Source organism: Mobula hypostoma, chromosome 9 (genome assembly GCF_963921235.1).
Source record: "Mobula hypostoma chromosome 9, sMobHyp1.1, whole genome shotgun sequence".
NCBI lineage: Eukaryota > Metazoa > Chordata > Chondrichthyes > Myliobatiformes > Myliobatidae > Mobula > Mobula hypostoma.
In genome coordinates, this window is record NC_086105.1 from 30374287 (window position 1) to 30393942 (window position 19656).

The 19656-nt window shown below is 39.4% G+C and overlaps 1 protein-coding gene across 3 annotated transcripts in view; it reads left to right on the top strand.

The window, feature by feature from the left end:
* The window catches only part of wash1 (WAS protein family homolog 1), a 37820-nt gene that overhangs the window by 9437 nt on the left and 8727 nt on the right, over positions 1-19656 (top strand). For all 3 annotated transcript variants that reach the window (XM_063057961.1, XM_063057962.1, XM_063057963.1), the window contains exons 4-8: positions 3768-3914; positions 9852-9988; positions 12616-12751; positions 13290-13494; positions 16836-16976. In XM_063057961.1, the coding sequence (XP_062914031.1) occupies positions 3768-3914; positions 9852-9988; positions 12616-12751; positions 13290-13494; positions 16836-16976 (766 nt within the window). The remainder of the gene's footprint in view (positions 1-3767; positions 3915-9851; positions 9989-12615; positions 12752-13289; positions 13495-16835; positions 16977-19656) is intronic.

Sequence of the window (19656 nt, forward strand, 5' to 3'; positions counted from 1 at the left end):
GAAGTGTCATGGAATGTAGGTAGGAAGTGACTGAACCGGGTGGGGGGGAATAAAACTTGAGTCAAGGTGTGCAGATATGAGTTGTTCCTCAAGTAAGGAGACAAGAACTACATACAGTATTTCAGGTGTGGCCTCACCAGCACCCTGTATAGTTGCAGCATAACCTCCCTGCTCTTAAATTCAGTCCATCTAGCAATGAAGACCAACGTTCCATTTGTCTTCCATGTTGCACCTGCAAATCAACCTTTTATGACTCATGTACAAGCACTCCCAAGTTCCTCTGCACAACAGTATACTGCAGTCTTAAACGATTTTTTTTCCAAGGTGGATAACCTTGCATTTATCAGCATTGTATTCCAGCTGCCAGACCCTTGCCCACTCACTTAACTTATTTACATCTCTGCAGACTCTCAGCATCCTCTGCACAATTTGCTTTTCTACTCAGTTTAGTGTCATTAGCAAACTTAGATCTTCCAATTAAACCAGATTCTACTCAGTTTTCCATTTTGATTACCTAAATCTAAACATACAAAGAAGATACAATTAAATATTTTAGAACATTTTCTGTGTGTCACAGAATGAGAGGGAAGAGGTGGGGTCAGTTTGTTTAGACATTCCATGTCCTAATGAGTCTTGAATATTGCTCCTGTCAAAGTACACAAAGTACAGTATTCTAAGAACATGTAATAATTTGTAAATCTATTGCATGGAAATTTAAATTGGTTATTTTTTGTGTGTATGTGTAATTATCATCAGTAAAGGTTCTAAATGGAATGAAAGAATTACAAATTTGCGTAAAAGAATTCTAAGCTGTAGATAAGTCTCAATTCAAGCTTAATGTTCTTGTGAAGTGCTAGATGTCATTTAATTTTGAGGTTGTTTTGTATCCTGTTCCAGAAATAGGAGTATGCCATTTACCCATGTTTCCCTCCATTAATTTTATAACCCTTGGTTAAAACATACAGCACAGGATCTTTGACCCATAATGTTGTGCCAACCTTCTAGCCTACTCTAAGATCAGTCTAGCCCTTCACCTCACATGGCTCTCCATTTTTCTTTCATCCATGTGTATATCTAAGAATCTCTTCAATGTCATCCACCTCTAGTTGGGCCCATCGTTGATGTCTTTGACACTCCATGAGTTGCTGTTGCCTAACCTGAAAATGACTTGTTTATTCCTACTCACATTTAGTCTGTTGACCAATCTTTAAAGTATGCCAGTGTATTAAACCCCTATAATGTGTACTCCAATTTTCTTTAGTTATCTCTGTATGACAGCTAGCCTTCTGACTGTCTAAATAGACCATATCAACTGACTTGCCCTTTTCTATTTTCCAGCTACAAAAAAAATCCAACAGGTTTGTCAGACATGATTTTCATTTCATAATTTATGTTGATTCCCAGAGCTATTTTAATTTTTTCAAGTGCCTTGTTATTACTTAATAGTAGATTATTGTATTTTTCTAATACTGTGGAACATTACCTCGTCAATAGTTGCTTGCTTGCTACCCCCTCCCTGCCCTTTCTTGAATAGTAAGGTTATATTTTTAATGTGTGGCAACCTCTAATCTAAAATTGAAAGAATTTTGGAAAATGTCAACCTAACTATCCACTATCTCAAATCTCCATTAAAATCATGGCATACAAGTCACCTGGTCTTAGAGATTTATAGGCTGTAATCATTTCTCAGTATTATTTTGTTACTATTGCTAATTTCTTTGAGTTGTTCTTACTCTTGACCTGTATTACTTTATACTTCTGGTAGGATTTCTGACATAGTCTTCCAAAAATACAGACAAATATTTAATTTGTCTGCAATTTTTTTATTCCTAATGTTCTCACCAATAGTCTGCTTATCGATGATCAGTTTGGACTACGTAGGATGCAATCTCATCATTTGCTCCAAACACAGGGGGAAAAAAACTGAATTCCAGAGGTGAGGTGAGGTGAAAGTGATCAAGGCAGCATTTGATAGTGTGGCATTGAGGAGCCCTAGTAAAATTGAAATCAATAGGTGTCAAAGAAAAACATTTTCAGTGATTGGAGTTCAGTCTTGCACAAAAGAAGTTAGCTGTGGTTGTTGAAAGTCAACTAGCTCATTGTCAGGAAATCACTTCAGAAGTTCCCCAGCCAGCTTCAGTTGCTTCATCAATAATCACCATCTACCTCCTGTTGCACCACCTCATCCTACCATCCCACTCCCTCTACTACTTTGAGCATATGTTCAGAAATGGGGATATTTGCTGATCTTGCAAGTTGTTATTAAATTAGCCTGTCCTAATCTCCATATAGAACATCTGGATAGCATTCTGAAATAAGTTGGAAATGTAAAGTAATATGCCCAGAAACATTGGTGAATGACTATTTCCATTAAGAAAGTCTTACCACCTACATTTGGTACTCAGTGGTATTAGCATTGCTGACTCCCTCACCATCAATTTCTGTGGGATCAACATTAACTAGAAAGTTAACTAGTTCAGTCGCACAAATACCAAATTTCCCCAAAGCCTTTCCAATATCTGCAAAGCACAAGTCATGAATTAATAGAGTACACCCCACTTGCCTGAATACATGTAGCTCCAACACCACTCAAGAAACTATATACTGAAGCAGCCCATTTGTATATTTCTATGGCTGTGGTGTGCATCATCTACTAAATACATTGGAGTTACTCACTTGGGCTTTAGTGGCACTCCCAAACTCAAAGGATTCTATCAACAGGATGGGGAGGGGTAGTATGTGTGGAGGAACACCATGCATGCTGGTTACCCTCAAAGTCACGTAGCATCCTAATTTGACACTATATTATCAGTCCTTCATTGTAACTAGAACAAAATCCTGGAGCTCCCTATCCAGACATGACTATGAGGATCATTAGAAGTCCAAAAGGTAGCTCACTGCAATGATCTTCTTGAGTGCAATTAGAGATGAGCAGTAAATGCCATTGTCATGAAAAATGAATGAATATTTAACTTAGGGTAATCTTTACCTTCTTGCATTTCTATAGGCATTCTACGATCTTTTTAGGTTTCTTGCTAGCCTACTCTTGTACTCAGCTTTTCCTTTTCCCAGGAGTTCATTCTCCTTTGCTGAATTTAGAAAATGACCTAATCTTCGGGTTTGCATTTTGACATTTTAACTTTTTCCTTTGTTCTTGTACAACGCTTGATTGCATGAATGAATTACTACTATGTTCTTTTTGGCCTTCATAATACATAAACATTAGTTCCTTAAAAGTAGCTGTTACTGATTCTGTCAGAGCTTTAAATATAGTTTCCCCTATCTATCATGGATAAACATGTGCCTCATACTTTCATAATTTGCTTTATTTGGATTTAAGATCTTGGTCATGGATTAAACTAAATCATTTTCAGTTTTTGTATAAAATTCTATTGTATTCTGATCAATATTCCCTAAAATCTGTGTTAAATGTCAGATCATCAGTTAGCTTTTTCTCATTACACAGTACTTGAGCTAAAAATAATCTGTTTTCTCATTTGATCCTCAATATGGTACCATCTGTTATACACTGTGCAGTATCACTGCTGATATAACTTGTCCAGGCTATATGTAGATTAATATCCCTATGATTTTGTTTCTTTGCACCCATAATTTCCTGTTATGCCCTGTTTAGGAAGCTAAATGGAAACCTTGAAGTTTGTGGAGGGGTTAGGCAGAAGTTGCTACAGAGTTACCATTTTGTGGATATTAGTATACACTGATATTTTGCAAATGCCACATTAAAAATATATATTTGCCTTTTATAGGTCTTTTCCAGTGCAAAGTACCCTGCACCTGAGAGGCTTCAGGATTATGTTTCAATTTTCACTGGTGTAGATGACTCCAATTTGCAGAAGCGTCCACGCTACAAGATTCACAGCAAGTTGAAACCACTGGATGAGAAGGCAGTGCAGGTATCAGTCAATGATAAATACCTCATTTGTGAAAATAATTCAGAATTAGTCACTTAGTCCTTTCAGATCATTCCAAATCCTTTGCCTTTTTCGGATGGGAATATTTCCAGTATAAGGTTGGCAGCAAAATTTTCCTCTACTTTATTACTAATACTTGTACATTCTGGGCGCACAGTTTATGCGGAATTAAAACTATAATTTTCAAAATAAAAACAGATTTTGCAGTATTTTTAGATTTTTTTATATTGTCAGAAAGAGAATTTACTTTCTCAGTTGTGTAACATCACATGAGCCATTTGTGCTGCCAACACCTGGAATACTCTGGATGTTTGGGATCTTCTGACTCCTGCAACTTGTTCGTGAATTATGTGTTTAATTAATTTCAAAGTAAACAAAATATAAGACATTAATTCTGTTTACTCCTCTAGTTCTGTGTTTTATACTATGTTGATGAATCTCAATGTATTGCATAAATATGCAGAGCTGTGCACATGAGGCTGAAGTGGCATGAGCATTAAAAATTGATGTGAATGAACTAAAGTACCCATGTCACTCTACTTCAAAGTACTTTGCCATGCATTTCTGATTAATACACAGCTCATATTAATCTCTTTAGGCAGTGGATTATTTATTTACAATGCAAAGTGAATTGGACCAGAAAACTAATAGAGTAATGCATAATTCATTTTTCAGCACTACCAGTTCCTAAATTTTGTAGAGATATGAAGAGGACAGGAGGAATATGTCTGCTGGATTATTCTTGTATAGTCCTAGCCCAAATTCGATGAGTCAGATGCCCACTTTCCATTGTTGAAGTGATTGTGTAATTGTCATTCAAGCTCTGCAAAGCAGTTTTTGCAGTGCATTTTCATTGCCTTTGCTGAATATCCCATGGGGTTAGAGATACTGGGACAGACATTACAATGGGCACTCAACATCATCAGTGCTAGATTGGAGCTGTGGGATTCAGCAGAGGTGGACAACTGAAGAGAGAATTGGGACCGACCCATCCCTCCAAACACAAGTAGAGAAGGACTGATGTGAAATATGACTTGAAAATCTGGCTCACTGCTGAGCGTGCAAAAGGATGCCTGACAGTAACTGCGAAAGTCTGTGCCTTTAAAGGAACATAGGAGTTCAATAGTCTTGTACTGAAGCCTGTTTTTTTTTTCCTGGTTCAGGGCCCATGTTGATCCGCATAGTGTATCTGAAGTCCAACATTTCAGCCACATTGTCAAAACTGACATAACTCCTGTATACTCTTAGTCCCTCATACATACACAAGTTCCAAAGAGGAAGCATGCAAAGCAGACTTCCGTTATGCACTGTGTGCTCTGGTTATGATTGAAGCGTAAAATTAAAGTGCACAGAAAATGTTCTCTAAGAATTACATTTTTTTAAGGTCAAGTTCAAAAAGTTACTTTTTATTTCAGATTTATTTAATCAACATCATAAAGGTGATCATGAAACCAACCTCTTGTAAAAGCCCAGTTGATTAATGACATCCATTGGAAAGCGTAATTTCTCATCTTCTATTTAACTATATTCATTTTCAGTAAAAGTTCCAGCCACTCAGAACAAGAGGTTGGAGGTGCTTTTAGCATTATGCTATCTGATGTCTAAAGGTGGTGTGAGGAACATATTCCATTCCTTTTTACTACTGAAGTTCTTGTATTTTTTTCTGGAAATACAATAAATGTATTTATAAAGTTATAAAGGGATTAAGTTACTCAGTTTTTATTCTGTGAGCAATAGTTCTCATCCTATATATTCAGTCTTGTCTTTCCACTTTCCAGTAGTGCTTTCCTGTCCCCACAGGAGTGGTGCTGAAGCACTGCTATTGTATTCCTTTTGAAAAAAGGGATGAAGGAATAACCTGAATAATGAAGCAATTACAGCATAGTTAAATTATTAGATTCAGATCTGATGATAAGCTTCATTTTGAAAGGCAGGTTAATGAAGGGCATTCAGGATAGATTTGTTAATGGAAGTTTATGTCTATCTAACTTCATTAAATGTTGAAGGAGGAACAAGGAGGCTTGATGAATTCAGTACTTTTGCTTCAAGCCTGCCTGGATTTTGGCAAAGTTTTTGACAAGGTCCTGCATGGCAGGCTGATCAAAAACAGAATGAAGATTTGTAGAATCCAGTATAGCAAATTAAATCCAAAATTGGCACAGTGGCAGGAGGCAGAGTAATAATTAATGTGCATCACTATTAGTGTCCCACAAAAGTCGATGCTTGGCCCCTTTAAACAAACATTTGGGAAGGAACGTTAAGGAAGCTTGCAAATAACACAAGTCATGATGGGGAAAGCTTTTGAAGATCTGAAAGTCTGGTAACTTGGACATTAACAAGTCAATCCATAGTGTTGCAAGGTAGAGAACTGAGGAAGCACAGTAGGCCAGGTACTGTGCAGTAGATGAAATGATTCATGTGGCAGAATAGAGGAACCTTTCACTCTATGTCCACGTACTCTTAAGGTTGTAGGAAAGGTAGAAAGGGGCATCTGGGATGACTTGCTTTATTAGCCAGGGCATAGGAAATAACAGCAGGGAGATTAAGATAGAATCATATACAACATTTCAAAGTTGCTGCCTGGCCTGCTGCGTTCACCAGCAACTTTGATGTGTGTAGCTTGAATTTCCAGCGTCTGCAGAATTCCTCGTATATACAACATTTGTCAGGTACAATTTGAACTTCGTGGATATTTCATATCATTGTGTTACAGAATTAATACAGTTGTACCAAAGAGGATGAAATAGGCTTTACTGGGAAATTTAGAGAATGGGAATAGTGTATTTAAGAAGAGATTGGATAGCTTTAGGTTTTTCTCCTTGGAACTGAGGAGGCAGAGGGCAAAATTAATTGAAGTATATATAATTACACAGGACCTATGTGAGTAAACAGGAAGGATGAATTTCCCTGAGTGGCTGGGTCAAAACTAGTGCCATATAGATTTTTAAGTATTTTGGGAGGTTTAAAGGGGAATTGAATAGTGTTCTTATCCAGAGATAAAGGTGGGGGTCCGGAACCCACGGCCTGAAAGGGTGGATGGGACAAAAAGTCTCAGCTTATTTTAAAAAACCTGTGGAGGTGTACTGGATGAAACTTTAAAGCAGGACTATGTATCAAGTGATTGGAGCTGGGATTAGGTTGGGTAGTTCTCTATCAATCAATACATACAATGTATTTGAGCAATAAACTCTGGTGTTTTCTCTGACTCTATTAATGATCACTGACATTGTCTTTGCATCAATAGTATGCTATTGAGATAGTTGGTTTAATACCATCACTAGTCAGAAGCAAGTGATTAAAATTTTGTTAATAAGACTGAAATAAAACTAGCCAGAAATTAAAAAAAAACAGTAAGTGTTTCTATTAAAAGAAAAACCCTAATAAAATTAGCAACGGTCTTGTAGAAAGTGAATCTCCGGAATTAATAATGTTAAAAAAGAGGAGAAATAAATCAAAATTATTTTTTCCACCAGTCTTCTCTCTACAGGACACGAGTGACATGCCAGAAGTAAATGTAAATTGAGAATTGGAAGAGGGGGAGAACTTTGGAAAAGAACAGTCATCCGGGCATGGGCAAAGTTAATTGTTGGATCTATGGGCTGACATCTGTGTGTGTTCTTATGAACTGTATCTTGGTGTCTTAAAGGTGGCCAGTGAGGTAGTTGAGTACTGATCTTAATTTTCCAAAGTTCTCTATATTTAGAGTACCTGAGAACATCTGGTTCCCTAAACCTGTCCTGCCATTTATCAAGATCATGGTTGATAATTTTACCATTTTCCAGAACAATCTTCATATCCCTTGAATCCCTTAATATTCAGAAATCTACAGTATAAAACTGTTTTAAATGAACTCTGTAACTGATTCCTCAGTCCTCCAGAGTATAGTATTTCTAAAAGTTATTACATTAAGAGTAAAGAAGAAACTTTTCCTCATCTTATTTCTAAAATTCCTTTTTTTCCAGAGTCCACACCCTGGTCTTAGAGTCCTGGCAATATTCTTGTAAATCTTCGAATAAACTCTTCTCGGGCTTCCAGCCAGGTACAGGTATCGATGTTAACCCCGACACTTTGATGACCAACTCTTCCATCTTCATCAAGGATGATGCCTGGGCATGTCTAGTCCGGTGGTATTCATACTCCTGTTGTCCATCCCTCTTGATTGGTTAGTCCTCATCCAATCAGGAGGGATGGACGACAGGGTATAAATACCACCAGACAAGACATACCCAGCCATCATCCCTGATGAAGATGACAGAGTTTGTCATCAAAACATTGTTGAAATCGATACCTGTACCCAGCTGGAAGCCTGAGAAGAGTTTATTCGTCATTAACACTGGGAAGGTAGTAGATCCTTTTTCACTTGTAAATATTCTTAGCTCATTTTCCAGCTTAATGATATATTTCCTGTAACAAGGTGGCCAAAGCTACACAATACTCCATGTGCAGCCTCAGGAAACTTGCACAACTGCAGCATAACATCCCAACTCCTAAACTTATTGTCTTAACTAATAAAAGCCATTGTGCAAAATCTGCTCTTCACAACCCTGTCAACTTGTGACAATACTTTCAGGAAACTACAGTATGTAGTTGTACAGTACTCTTAAATTCCTTTATTCCCAGTTCCCAACACCTCACAATAATCTGAATTGAATGCCATTTGCCATTTTTGGACCCTTTTATAGCTGATGTAGATTCCCCTGTAATTTTCGATAACTTTTTTCACTGTCTACATTACCACCTATTTTAGTATCATCTCCAAATTTAATTGTACTTTATCATCTAAATTGTTCATATAAATGATGAACCATGAAAAGCGTTGGTCTCTGTGGCATACAACTTGTCACAGGACTCCAATCTGAAAGGCAGACTTCCAAAATCCAAGTTTAGTTCATTGTCATATCCATAAGTACAGGTGTATGCAGAGGTGCAACAAAAAACTTACTTGCAGTAGCACCATCACAGGCATATAGTATGATATAAGCAGCATTAACAAGAAAAACAAAAATTATAGTCTTTGAACAATAAGTCCACCATCACTCTCCAGTTTCCATCCCCAAGGCAATTAACTATCCACTCAGCTCTCTCTGGATCCCATGTATTTTAACCTTCCAGACCAGTCTTCAATGTTGGACCTTGTTAAAAATCTATGTAGACAATATCCACTGCCTTGCTCTCATCAATCCTCTTGGTTACCTGTTCAAAACAAAATTTGTCACAACCGAGAAAACTTGCAGATGCTGGAAATCCGAGCAACACACACAAAGTGCTGGAGGAACTCAGCTGGCCAGGCAGCATCTAGGAAAAACGTTCAGTCGACGTCAGCTGTACTCTTTTCTTATATGCTGCCTGGCCTACTAAGTTCTTCCAGCATTTTGTGTAACTAACAGATTTGTGAGGTACAAATTCCCATGCAGAAAACTATGTTGACTATCTCTTATTAGTCCTTGTCTATCCCAGTGCTGGTAGATTGATTCCTTCAGAATCCTCTCCATTAAGTTGCCCATCACTGATGTTGGGCTTAATCGGCCTGTATTTTCCTGGCTTGTCTTTGCAGCCGTTAAGTAATGGTACTTTAGCCACTCTTCGGTCTTCTGGAGCTAACCCCATGACAAGGTGATGAAAATTTTGCTTTTGGAGTTTTGGGAGCTCCTCAGTGTGGTAGGCCATCTCCAGGTTGAAAGGACATGAGGTAAATACCTCTTGACTGAGAAGTCTGATTGCCTGACTGTATTTACTCTGCCAGGACTCAACAATGAAGAGAGGCCAATCTCCCCTGTGCTATTGCTGTGATATCAGAGATTGGTCTTGTCATGCCAGTGAACTGCTAGCAGCCAACTTATTAAGAGCAGATGGTGTTTCTAGTGCTATTCGAGGGTTAGCGACTAAACTTAATTTATATATTTCCTTAATTTCCTTTAGGAGAAAGAAATGCTTTATCCTGTGTGTTTGAACACAAAGTCACGGGAGGACAATGAAACGGAGGAAGGGCTGGGAAGCCTTCCACGAAATATCAGCTCCATCAGTTCTCTTCTGCTTTTCAACACAACTGAGAACCCGTAGGTATCATTGATCCAATGAAGGGAACACCAATTTTTTTGTGGTATATTTATTCTCTGTATGTATTGTGCAAAAGCCTTGGACTCATATTTATAACTAGGCTGTCTAAGACTTTTGCACGGTACTGTATTTGTCAATGTAGAGCAGAGAACAAATTTGTAAATCTAGCAGGAGTAAAGGATGTTGGGAATGGCAAGGGTAGAATGCTACAGGAGGGGAATGGCAAGGGTAGAATGCCACAGGAGGGGAATGGCACAGGTGCAAGAGGAGGAGTCCCAGGGGTGGGGGCTGGTGCTGGTGCAGGTGCAGGTGCAGACACACCCAGTCCTGAGACACCAGGCAAGGTCAATTGATTCCAAACAATTGGTTTATTGATCATTACAGAATGTTTCTCTGGTGCTGCCCACTCTCTCCCTTCACCTTTCCCCTTCTCCCAGCCATGATTCCTCTCTCCCTGTCTCCCTTCTCACTTTCACTTTCTAATAGAAACCCATATCAGAATCAGGTTTATTATGATTCACATACCTCTCCTCCTCCACTCTCACCCTGAACACCAGCGTGCCTCAAGGCTGTGTGCTGAGCCCTCTTCTGTACTCCCTTTTCACCTATGACTGCGTTCCTGTACACGGTTCTAACTCCATAATCAAGTTCACAGACGACACCACGGTGGTTGGCCTGATCAGAGGGGATGACTAGACAGCCTTACAAGGACGAGGTCCAGCACCTGGCTGTGTGGTGTGCTGACAACAACTTAGCCCTTAACACCCAGAAGACCAAGGAGATCTTTGTGGACTTCAGGCATGCTAGGAGCCACACTCACGTCCCCCTCTATATCAACGGAGCTGTAGTGAAGCGTGTATCAAGCTTCAAATTCCTTGGTGTCCACATTTCTGAGAATCTCACCTGGTCCCTGAACTCCTCCATCCTGATCAAAAAGGCACAACAGTGCCTTTATTTCCTGTGAAGCATCAAGGAAGCTCACCTTTGTCCCAGGATACTGAATGGCTTTTTACCACTGTACCATTGAGAGCATACTTACCAACTGCATCTCAGTGTGGTATGGCAATTGTCCCGTATCGGACCGCAAAACACTCCAGCGCGTGGTGAAAACTGCTCAGCAGATTATTGGCACTCAATTGCCCACCATTGAGAACATCTACCATAAACGCTGCCTGGGCAGGGCGAAAAGCATTATCAAGGATGCATCTCACCCTAACCATGGACTTTTTACTCTCCTCCCATCTGGTAGGTGCTACAGGAGCCTCTGCTCCTGCACCAGCAGGCACAGGAAGAGCTTCTTTCCTGAGGCTGTGACCCTGCTGAACCTCACATCACAGTGCTAAGCAGTATTACACCCATATTGTACTGTCTCAGTACTTTTATATTTGTGTGCTGTAGCACTTACTTTTGATTCACAGTTGTTTTGTAAATAACACTATTCTTTGCATTTGTGGTCAGATGCTAACTGCATTTCGTTGGCTTTGTATCTGTACTCAGCACAATAACAATAAAGTTAAACCTAATTATTGTGGCAGCAGTACAGTGCAGTACTTAAAATTACTACTGTACTGTGCATATGCCAGTAAGATGGTCTGTGGATCATGTCCACATTTTACAATTATGTAATTAGATTAGATTAGATTCAACTTTATTGTCATTATGCTGAGTACAGATACAAAACCAATGAAGTGCATTTAGCATCTGACCAGAAATGCAAAGAATAGTGTTATTTACAAAATAACTGCAAATTTTAAAAGTGCTACAGCACACAAATATAAAAATACTGAGACAGTACAATATGGATGCAATACTGCTTAACGCTGTGATGAGAGGTTCAGCAGTGTCACAGCCTCAGGAAGAATGTTATATGTCCTGAACTGAATCAAAAATGATAAATAAGTTTCATTGACAAAGAATTGGAAAACGAATATAGCAGTAGCCTTTTTTGTCTGCATACAGGCAGTCATGAACTAAGTTTGCATAAATTTAAACTCAAGTTTATAGGTTTAGGATAAAATGTATTATTTTTACTAAACATTTTTAAGATAACTCATCTTGCTAAGACATGTTAATCTTTTTGAAATTAACATAAAGGAACTGCTCTCAACCTTAATTTCTACTCATCCTTTAAAGAAGAAAATTATATAAATCTTTGATGGAACAAATGAAATTAGTATGAAATGCATTCACAGGTTTCATTTCTGGCTGAAATAATATTCCTATGAGAGCTATTGCTGTAATGCCTGGAGGAGATACAAATTATTTAGAGGTTACTTCAAGCTCTCAATGTAGGCTCTTAAACAAAATGGGTACCTGAATGCATTTTTCATTGAGCATAAACTATCTTTAAGAGTCTGTGATAACTGGCACTGGTTTGTGTATTTCACTTGAGATGCCCATGGAAATGGAAATGCTGAACTGGTCCCAATGTTGATTAAACTTTTATGACTGCTTTCTAATGCATTAGTTAGGAATTCTGGAAATTATTGCAATGGAATTTTTATCAAGAATGTACAAAAAAATATATATTATTGACATGCAGCTTGTGTTTAGCTATGCAGTCTTGTTCTTTTCTCTCTAGAAGCTAATATTGAACCACACAGTATTCTTCTTCTCCTCCCTACAGCTACAAGAAATATGTTCTATTAGATCCATTAGCTGGTGCTGTCACAAAGACTCACACTGCACTAGAGACTGAGAAAGAGGAGAAGCCATTTGATGCGCCACTCTCTATTACCAAGAGGGAACAGCTTGAAAGACGGGTAAATGTAGAGAATTTTTATCATTTTGAAAAGCTTTTAGCTCTGTCTACTCAGCCACGTGACACAATCTGCCACAATTAAACTCACATGTAATGAGGAATGTGATTTTTATCATGTAATGAGCAGAGATTTATATTATGGACAACTAGTATTTATCTATCACCAGCCATCTTCTGCAGACTTCACTTAATGGGTGAAGAAAGGAAGATGTCTACACATTAATTTGTAATTAGTGAAAACTACACTGCTTTATTAGCTGAACACGATGATCTCGTTAGTTTCACACATTCTGTATGTGATAGGAAATGGTAACGAGAGAGTTCTGTTTGTACTAAATTGTCACACATATATGTTCATTTCTGCAAATTCTTTGCATTATCAGTACATTCTTTTTCAAACTGATGCTGAGAAGTTTGCCTTAGTTCTGTCAGATTTATATTGGCTGCCTGATTATGGGATGTACTTCTTTCTACTGGTGATTTGTTCATTAGGGACTCAGTTGCTTGGTGTAATATGGTATCTTTTTTGTGTGTTTCAGACAACTGAGAATTATTTCTATGTACCTAACCTGGGTCAGGTCCCGGAGATAGACGTACCATCCTACCTCCCAGATTTGCCTGGCATTGCAGATGACCTCATGTACAGTGCTGATCTAGGTCCGGGTATTGCACCGTCTGTACCAGGAAGCAATATGCCTGAACTGCCAAGTTTCAGTATTGAACCAGTTTACACAAATGGTCCAGGTAACATAATGTGGTCTACGGTTGCTACTGTGGGATCGATAAATCTAGATATTATTATTCCCACCCACTGAGAAAGCTCAGCAGAGTAACTTTTCAAAATATGCATTGTAGATTAACCTGTCTGTTTTCAAGCTCTGTAATATTTTAACAACTTTCTGCTAGTAGACCAAATGACTCCCTCTTTCTCTAATCATCTTAGTTCTTGGAATCTGAATCAGAATCAGGTTTGCTATCCTTGGCATATATCACGAAATATGTTGTTTTGTGGCAGCAGTATATAATAAACTATAAATTACGACAGAAAAAAAATCTAAATTCACTGTATTAAATAAGTGGTGCAAAAAAAAATGGTGAGGTAGTGTACATTGGATCATTAACCATTCAGAAATCTGTTGTCAGTGGGTGAGAAGCTATCCCTAAAATGTTGAGTGTGAGTCTTCAGACTCCTGTACCCCATCTTTGATGGCAGCAATAAGAGGGTATGTTCTGGGTGATGGAGCTCCTTAATGCTGGATGCAGCCTTTTTGAGGTACCACCTTTTGAAGATGTTCGTCATGTTGGGGAGGCTAGTGACCATGATAGAGCTAGCTGAGATTGTAACTTTCTGAAGCTTTTTCTGATCCTGTGCAGTTGCCCCTCCATACCAGAGAGTGGGACAATCAGTTAGAATGCTTTCCAAAGTACATCTGTAGAAATTTGCTGGCACCTTTGGTGATATACCAAGTCTCCTCAAACCCCTAATGAAATATAGCTGATGTTGTGCCTTCTTTCTAATATGTTGGACCCAGGATAGATTTTCAGAGATGTTGACACCCACACAGTCATTGGTACATAGGGAGTAGAGCATGTGTCCCTGACGTGTGCCAGTGTTGATTGTCAGCAAGATGTTATTTTTGATCTGCATTGGCCTTGGTCTCTTAATGAGGAACTTAACGTGTAATGAACCGGATTTGATCTGGGAACTCGAGGTAAAGGAGCTATTAGGAGGTAGTGACCATAATATGATAAGTTTTAAACTACAATTTGAGAGGGAGAAGGGAAAATCAGAAGTATCAGTATTGCAGTTGAACAAAGGGGACTATGGAGCCATGAGGGAGGAGCTGGCCAAAGTTGACTGGAAAGATACCCTAGCAGGGATGACAGTGGAACAACAATGGCAGGTATTTCTGGGGATAATACAGAAGGTGCAGGATCAGTTCATTCCAAAGAGGAAGAAAGATTCTAAGGGGAGTAAGGGGCGACCGTGGCTGACAAGGGAAGTCAAGGATAGTATAAAAATAAAAGAGAAGTATAACATAGCAAAGATGAGCAGGAAGCCAAAGGATTGGGAAACCTTTAAAGAGCAACAGAGGATAACTAAAAAGGCAATACGGGGAGAAAAGAGGATATACGAAGGCAAGCTGGCCAAGAATATAAAGGAGGATAGTAAAAGTTTCTTCAGGTATGTGAAGAGAAAAAAATTAGTTAAGACCAAAGTTGGGCCCTTGAAGACAGAAACGGGTGAATTTATTATGGGGAACAAGGAAATGGCAGATGAGTTGAACAGGTAATTTGGAACTGTCTTCACTAGGGAAGACACAAACAATCTCCCAGATGTAATAGTGGCTGGAGGACCTAGGGTAATGGAGGAACTGAAGGAAATTCACATTAGGCAGAAAATGATGTTGGATAGACTGATGGGACTGAAGGCTGATAAATCCCCAGGGCCTGATGGTCTGCACCCCAGGATACTTAAGGAGGTGGCTCTAGAAATCGTGGACGTATTGGTAATTATTTTCCAATGTTCTATAGATCCAGGATCAGTTCCTGAGGACTGGAGGGTAGCTAATGTTATCCCACTTTTTAAGAAAGAAGGGAGAGAGAAAACAGGGAATTATAGACCAGTTAGCCTGACATCAGTGGTGGGGAAGATGCTGGAGTCAATTATAAAGGATGAAATAGCGGCACATTTAGACAGCAGTAACAGGATTGGTCCGAGTCAGCATGGATTTACGAAGGGGAAATCATGCTTGACTAATCTTCTAGAATTTTTTGAGGATGTAACTATGAAAGTGGCCAAGGGGGAGCCAGTGGATGTCGTGTACCTGGACTTTCAGAAAGCCTTTGATAAAGTTCCACATAGGAGATTAGTGGGCAAAATTAGAGCACATGATATTGGGGGTAGGGTACTGACATGGATAGGATGAGAGGGGATCTGATTGAAACATGTAAGATTATTAAGGAATTGGACACGCTAGAGACAAGAAACATGTTCCCAATATTGGGGAAGTCCAGAACTAAAGGCCACAATTTGAGAATAAGCGGTAGGCTATTTAGAACGGAGTTGAAGAAGAACTTTTTCACCCAGAGAGTTGTGGATCTGTGGAATGCTCTGCCTCAGAAGGCAGTGGAGGCTAATTCTCTGGATGCTTTCAAGAAAGAGTTAGATAGAGCTCTTAATGATAGCGGAGTCAAGGGATATGGGGAGAAGGCAGGAACGGGGTACTGATTGTGAATGATCAGCCATGATCACAGTGAATGGCAGAGCAGGCTCGAAGGGCCGAATGGCCTACTCCTGCACCTATTGTCTGTTGTCTGTTAAGGATCCAGTTCCAGAGGGAGGTAAAGAGGCCTATGTATAGAGGAATCAACTGTCTTCTCAGTTGACAGAGAATTATCTTTATCAGTGTCTTCATTCCTGACTTTTCCATTTCTTGTCTTCTCTGTCACATTCTCAGGGGTTTGGTTAGTGACCAATATCCCTGACAAACCTTTGATTTCCATGGCTACTTTGATCACATCTCCTAACTCCTGTAAGGATTTTTGTTAGCATTCCTTCAGTTTCTGTGACACTGTTCTAATGGTATCTAGGTAAGCAATCTTTCTAGTCTGTTGCAGACAGCTGTGATGAAGGATTACCCCAGTTTCCCCATCTCTGGATGGTACATAGTCTGCTGAATATTCCCTGAATTTGCTTTTGTCTAAGAATTCCAACAAAGACTATGTTCTGCATCTCACTGTATCAGAATATTTTTCTCCCTCCTGCTTTTATTCCTCTCCTGCTTTTGCATCTCGAGTAGACAGATCTGCTATAATTAACAAAAATTCATAACCCTCTTTGTGGCCCCATGTGTCAACTGCTCTCTGCAGTATCACAGGAATTCTAATTGCTCCTTTCATCCTTTCCCCTTTCTGCAACTTAAACATTATCATCTTCTCATTTATCTTACAGATTAAGTCATTGACCTGAAACATATTAACTCTGTCTTTCTCTGCTTGCTGAGTATGTTACTTTTTTTCCTCATAATGCCATGTAATAATTACTTTGCATGACGATTCACAATGCTTGTTTCTCATTTCAGATCAACAAAATACTAATCTCCCACTGCCATCTGTAGAACTTCCTCCACCAGAATTACTGACACCAATGAGTGGTCCTCCACCACCACCGCCTCCACCTCCACCTCCACCTCCAGTTGAGTCTACCAGCAGTCAACCTCCAGGTTCGTAAATGTCTCTCCTTGACCTGAGCTAAACCTGATGAATTGCTCTGTGCCATTGAGGTTAAGGATGCCAGCCAATAAAGTAATTGTCTCATTCAGCTTTGTTGGTACCATGTCTGCTGTCATCAGTAGGAATGTAGCAGGATTACAGGTCACTGCAGCAAATGCAAAGGATTATATCTGAAAAACGCAAGCATAATCCAAGTTGGATGTTTCAAATTATGGTATGCAATAATACCAGTTTTTCACATCATCACTAGCCTAAAAATCCTATCAGGTCAGGTGCTGCAGCAATTCAAGAAATTTCATTACCCCTTCCCAGACTAATCTACTGGGGGGGGGGGCAATAATTCCTGGTTTATCTGCAACACTTACATAATGAAATGAGAAGAAAATCATAAAGAAAACTGGAATCCACACAGTACTGTGCAAGAATTTTTGGCGCCCTAGATTTTGATATAAATTTTGTTTTAGATGTTTACTTTTTGTCTCCTGTATTGGTGTATTAGTGAAAAAGAGCAAATTTTATATTTTCCAAAAAAGATTTTTTTGTTTAATAGACCACATTTCAAATAAAAACTTGATTACTTTGTAGGTATATAGCCCAGTGCATGATTAAACAAAGATAACAAACAGATGCTAATGATCAATGACATAATGAGTTGAATGAATTAAACTGATTAACTGAAACAGAAACGGGTGTTCCTCAGTTCTAGGAAGTGTAAGGTCTTTTCACACAAACAGTCGGCAAGATGTACTTTATAAAGTCCTTCAGTTAGTTACAAGAATTGCAAATCAGGGAGGTCAGGTAAAATTTCTATGGGTTCCAGCACATGTAGGGGTGAGGGGGAATGAGAGGGTGGATGAGTTGGCAAAGAGGGCGTTAAAGAAAGAAAATGTGGAAATGCACATTAGTATCAGTAAAGCAGAGGTTAAGTGTGTAATCTGGGAAAAAGTCAACTGAATGTGGCAAGAAAGATGGGACAGGGAGGGGAAAGGGAGGCATTTATATCAAATACAAAAGAGTGTTGCAGTTACTAGGGTAGGTAATGGAAACAGAAGAGAGGAAATTGTGTGGACTAGGTTAAGGCTGGGGCACTGTGCGTTAAACAAAACATTGAAAATGATAGGGAAGCACCAGACAGGATTGTGTGAGGAATGTCAGGAAGAGGAGTCAGTAGAACATGTAGTTTTGTGTTGCAGGAAGTATGGGATACAGAGAGAGATGATGAGAAATAAATTAAGGGAGTTGGGGATGCAGGAATTCACATTAAAAGGGTTGCTGGGCATGGGTGAGAGAGCACAAGTCCGGGTATTTTTAGCGTTTTTAAGGGGTAAAGGGGTTTTTTATAGAATATGACGAATAAACAGGAATAGGATACTAGGATGGTCAAAGATGGGAGAGTGAAGTGTAGGTTTGTGTATGTGTGTGTGTGTGTATATATATATATATATATAAAAAATATGTGTGTGTGTGCGCGCGAGATTGGGTGAAGGGGTTTAGAATGTATGTCTAGTGCACATTCTGGAGCAGAGGGTGGCGGTAATGCACCATTAAACTGGATGCCAACCGCTGTAAAACAAGATGCAGACAGACAGAAACGGGTGTAGCAGATGTGACAGTTTAACCTTCAAATCATCAATTCTTATACCATGGCAAGAGTGACCGCAGAAACAGGACACAGGGTGGTCATCCTGCATCAGCAAGGTCTCTCCAGAGCAGAAATTTCTCAGCAGACAAGCTCTTCTGAAGAAGCACAAAGAAGCAGGCAAGGTTGAAGACCAGAAACGGTGGTCAGCTATGGAAACTGGATGCTGCAGATGAAAGATATATCAAACTGATGTCCCTTCTAAATCAGAATAAGTCCAGCACTGCAATCAGCTCTGAACTCACAGAAACCACTGGCACCTAAGTACACTCTTTATAGTCTGGAGAAGTCTTGTCAGAAGTGTTCTTCATGGAAGAATTGCTGCCAGAAGCCATTCCTTGGAATCTTAAGAGTTTTTTGAGGAAGTTACCAGGAAAGTTGATGAAGGCAAGGCAGTGGACTGTCTACGTGGACTTTAGCAAAACTTTTGACAAGGTCCCATATGGGAGGTAGGTCAAGAAGGTTCAATTGCTTGGCATTCAAGATGAGGTAGTAAATTGGATTAGACATTTGTGGGAGAAGCCAGAGAGTGGTAGTAGATTTTGAGGCCTGCGATTAGTGGGGTGCTGCAGGGATTGTTGTTGGGTCTGTTGTTTGTCATCTATATCAGTGATCTGGATGGTAACTGAATCAGCAAATTTGCAGATGGCATCAAGTTTAGGGGTGTATTAAACAACAACGAAGATTATCACAACAAGCTAGAGGAACTCAGCAGGTCGGGCAGCATCTGTGGAAACATTCAGTCAATGTTCCCGCCCAAAAAGTTGACTGATCGTTTCCACGGATGCTGCCCGACCTGCTGAGTTCCTCCAGCTTGTTGTGAGTGTTGCTTTGACCCCAGCATCTGCAGAATATTTTGTGTTACCGAAGATTATCAGAGCTTGCAGTGGGATCTGGACCAGGTGGAAAAAAAATGGGCTGAAAATGGCAGATGGAATTTAATGCAAACAAGTAAGGTTTTGCACTTCAATGGACCAACCTAGGTAGGTCTTACACAGTGAACAGTAGGGCACTGAGGAGTGCAGTAGAAC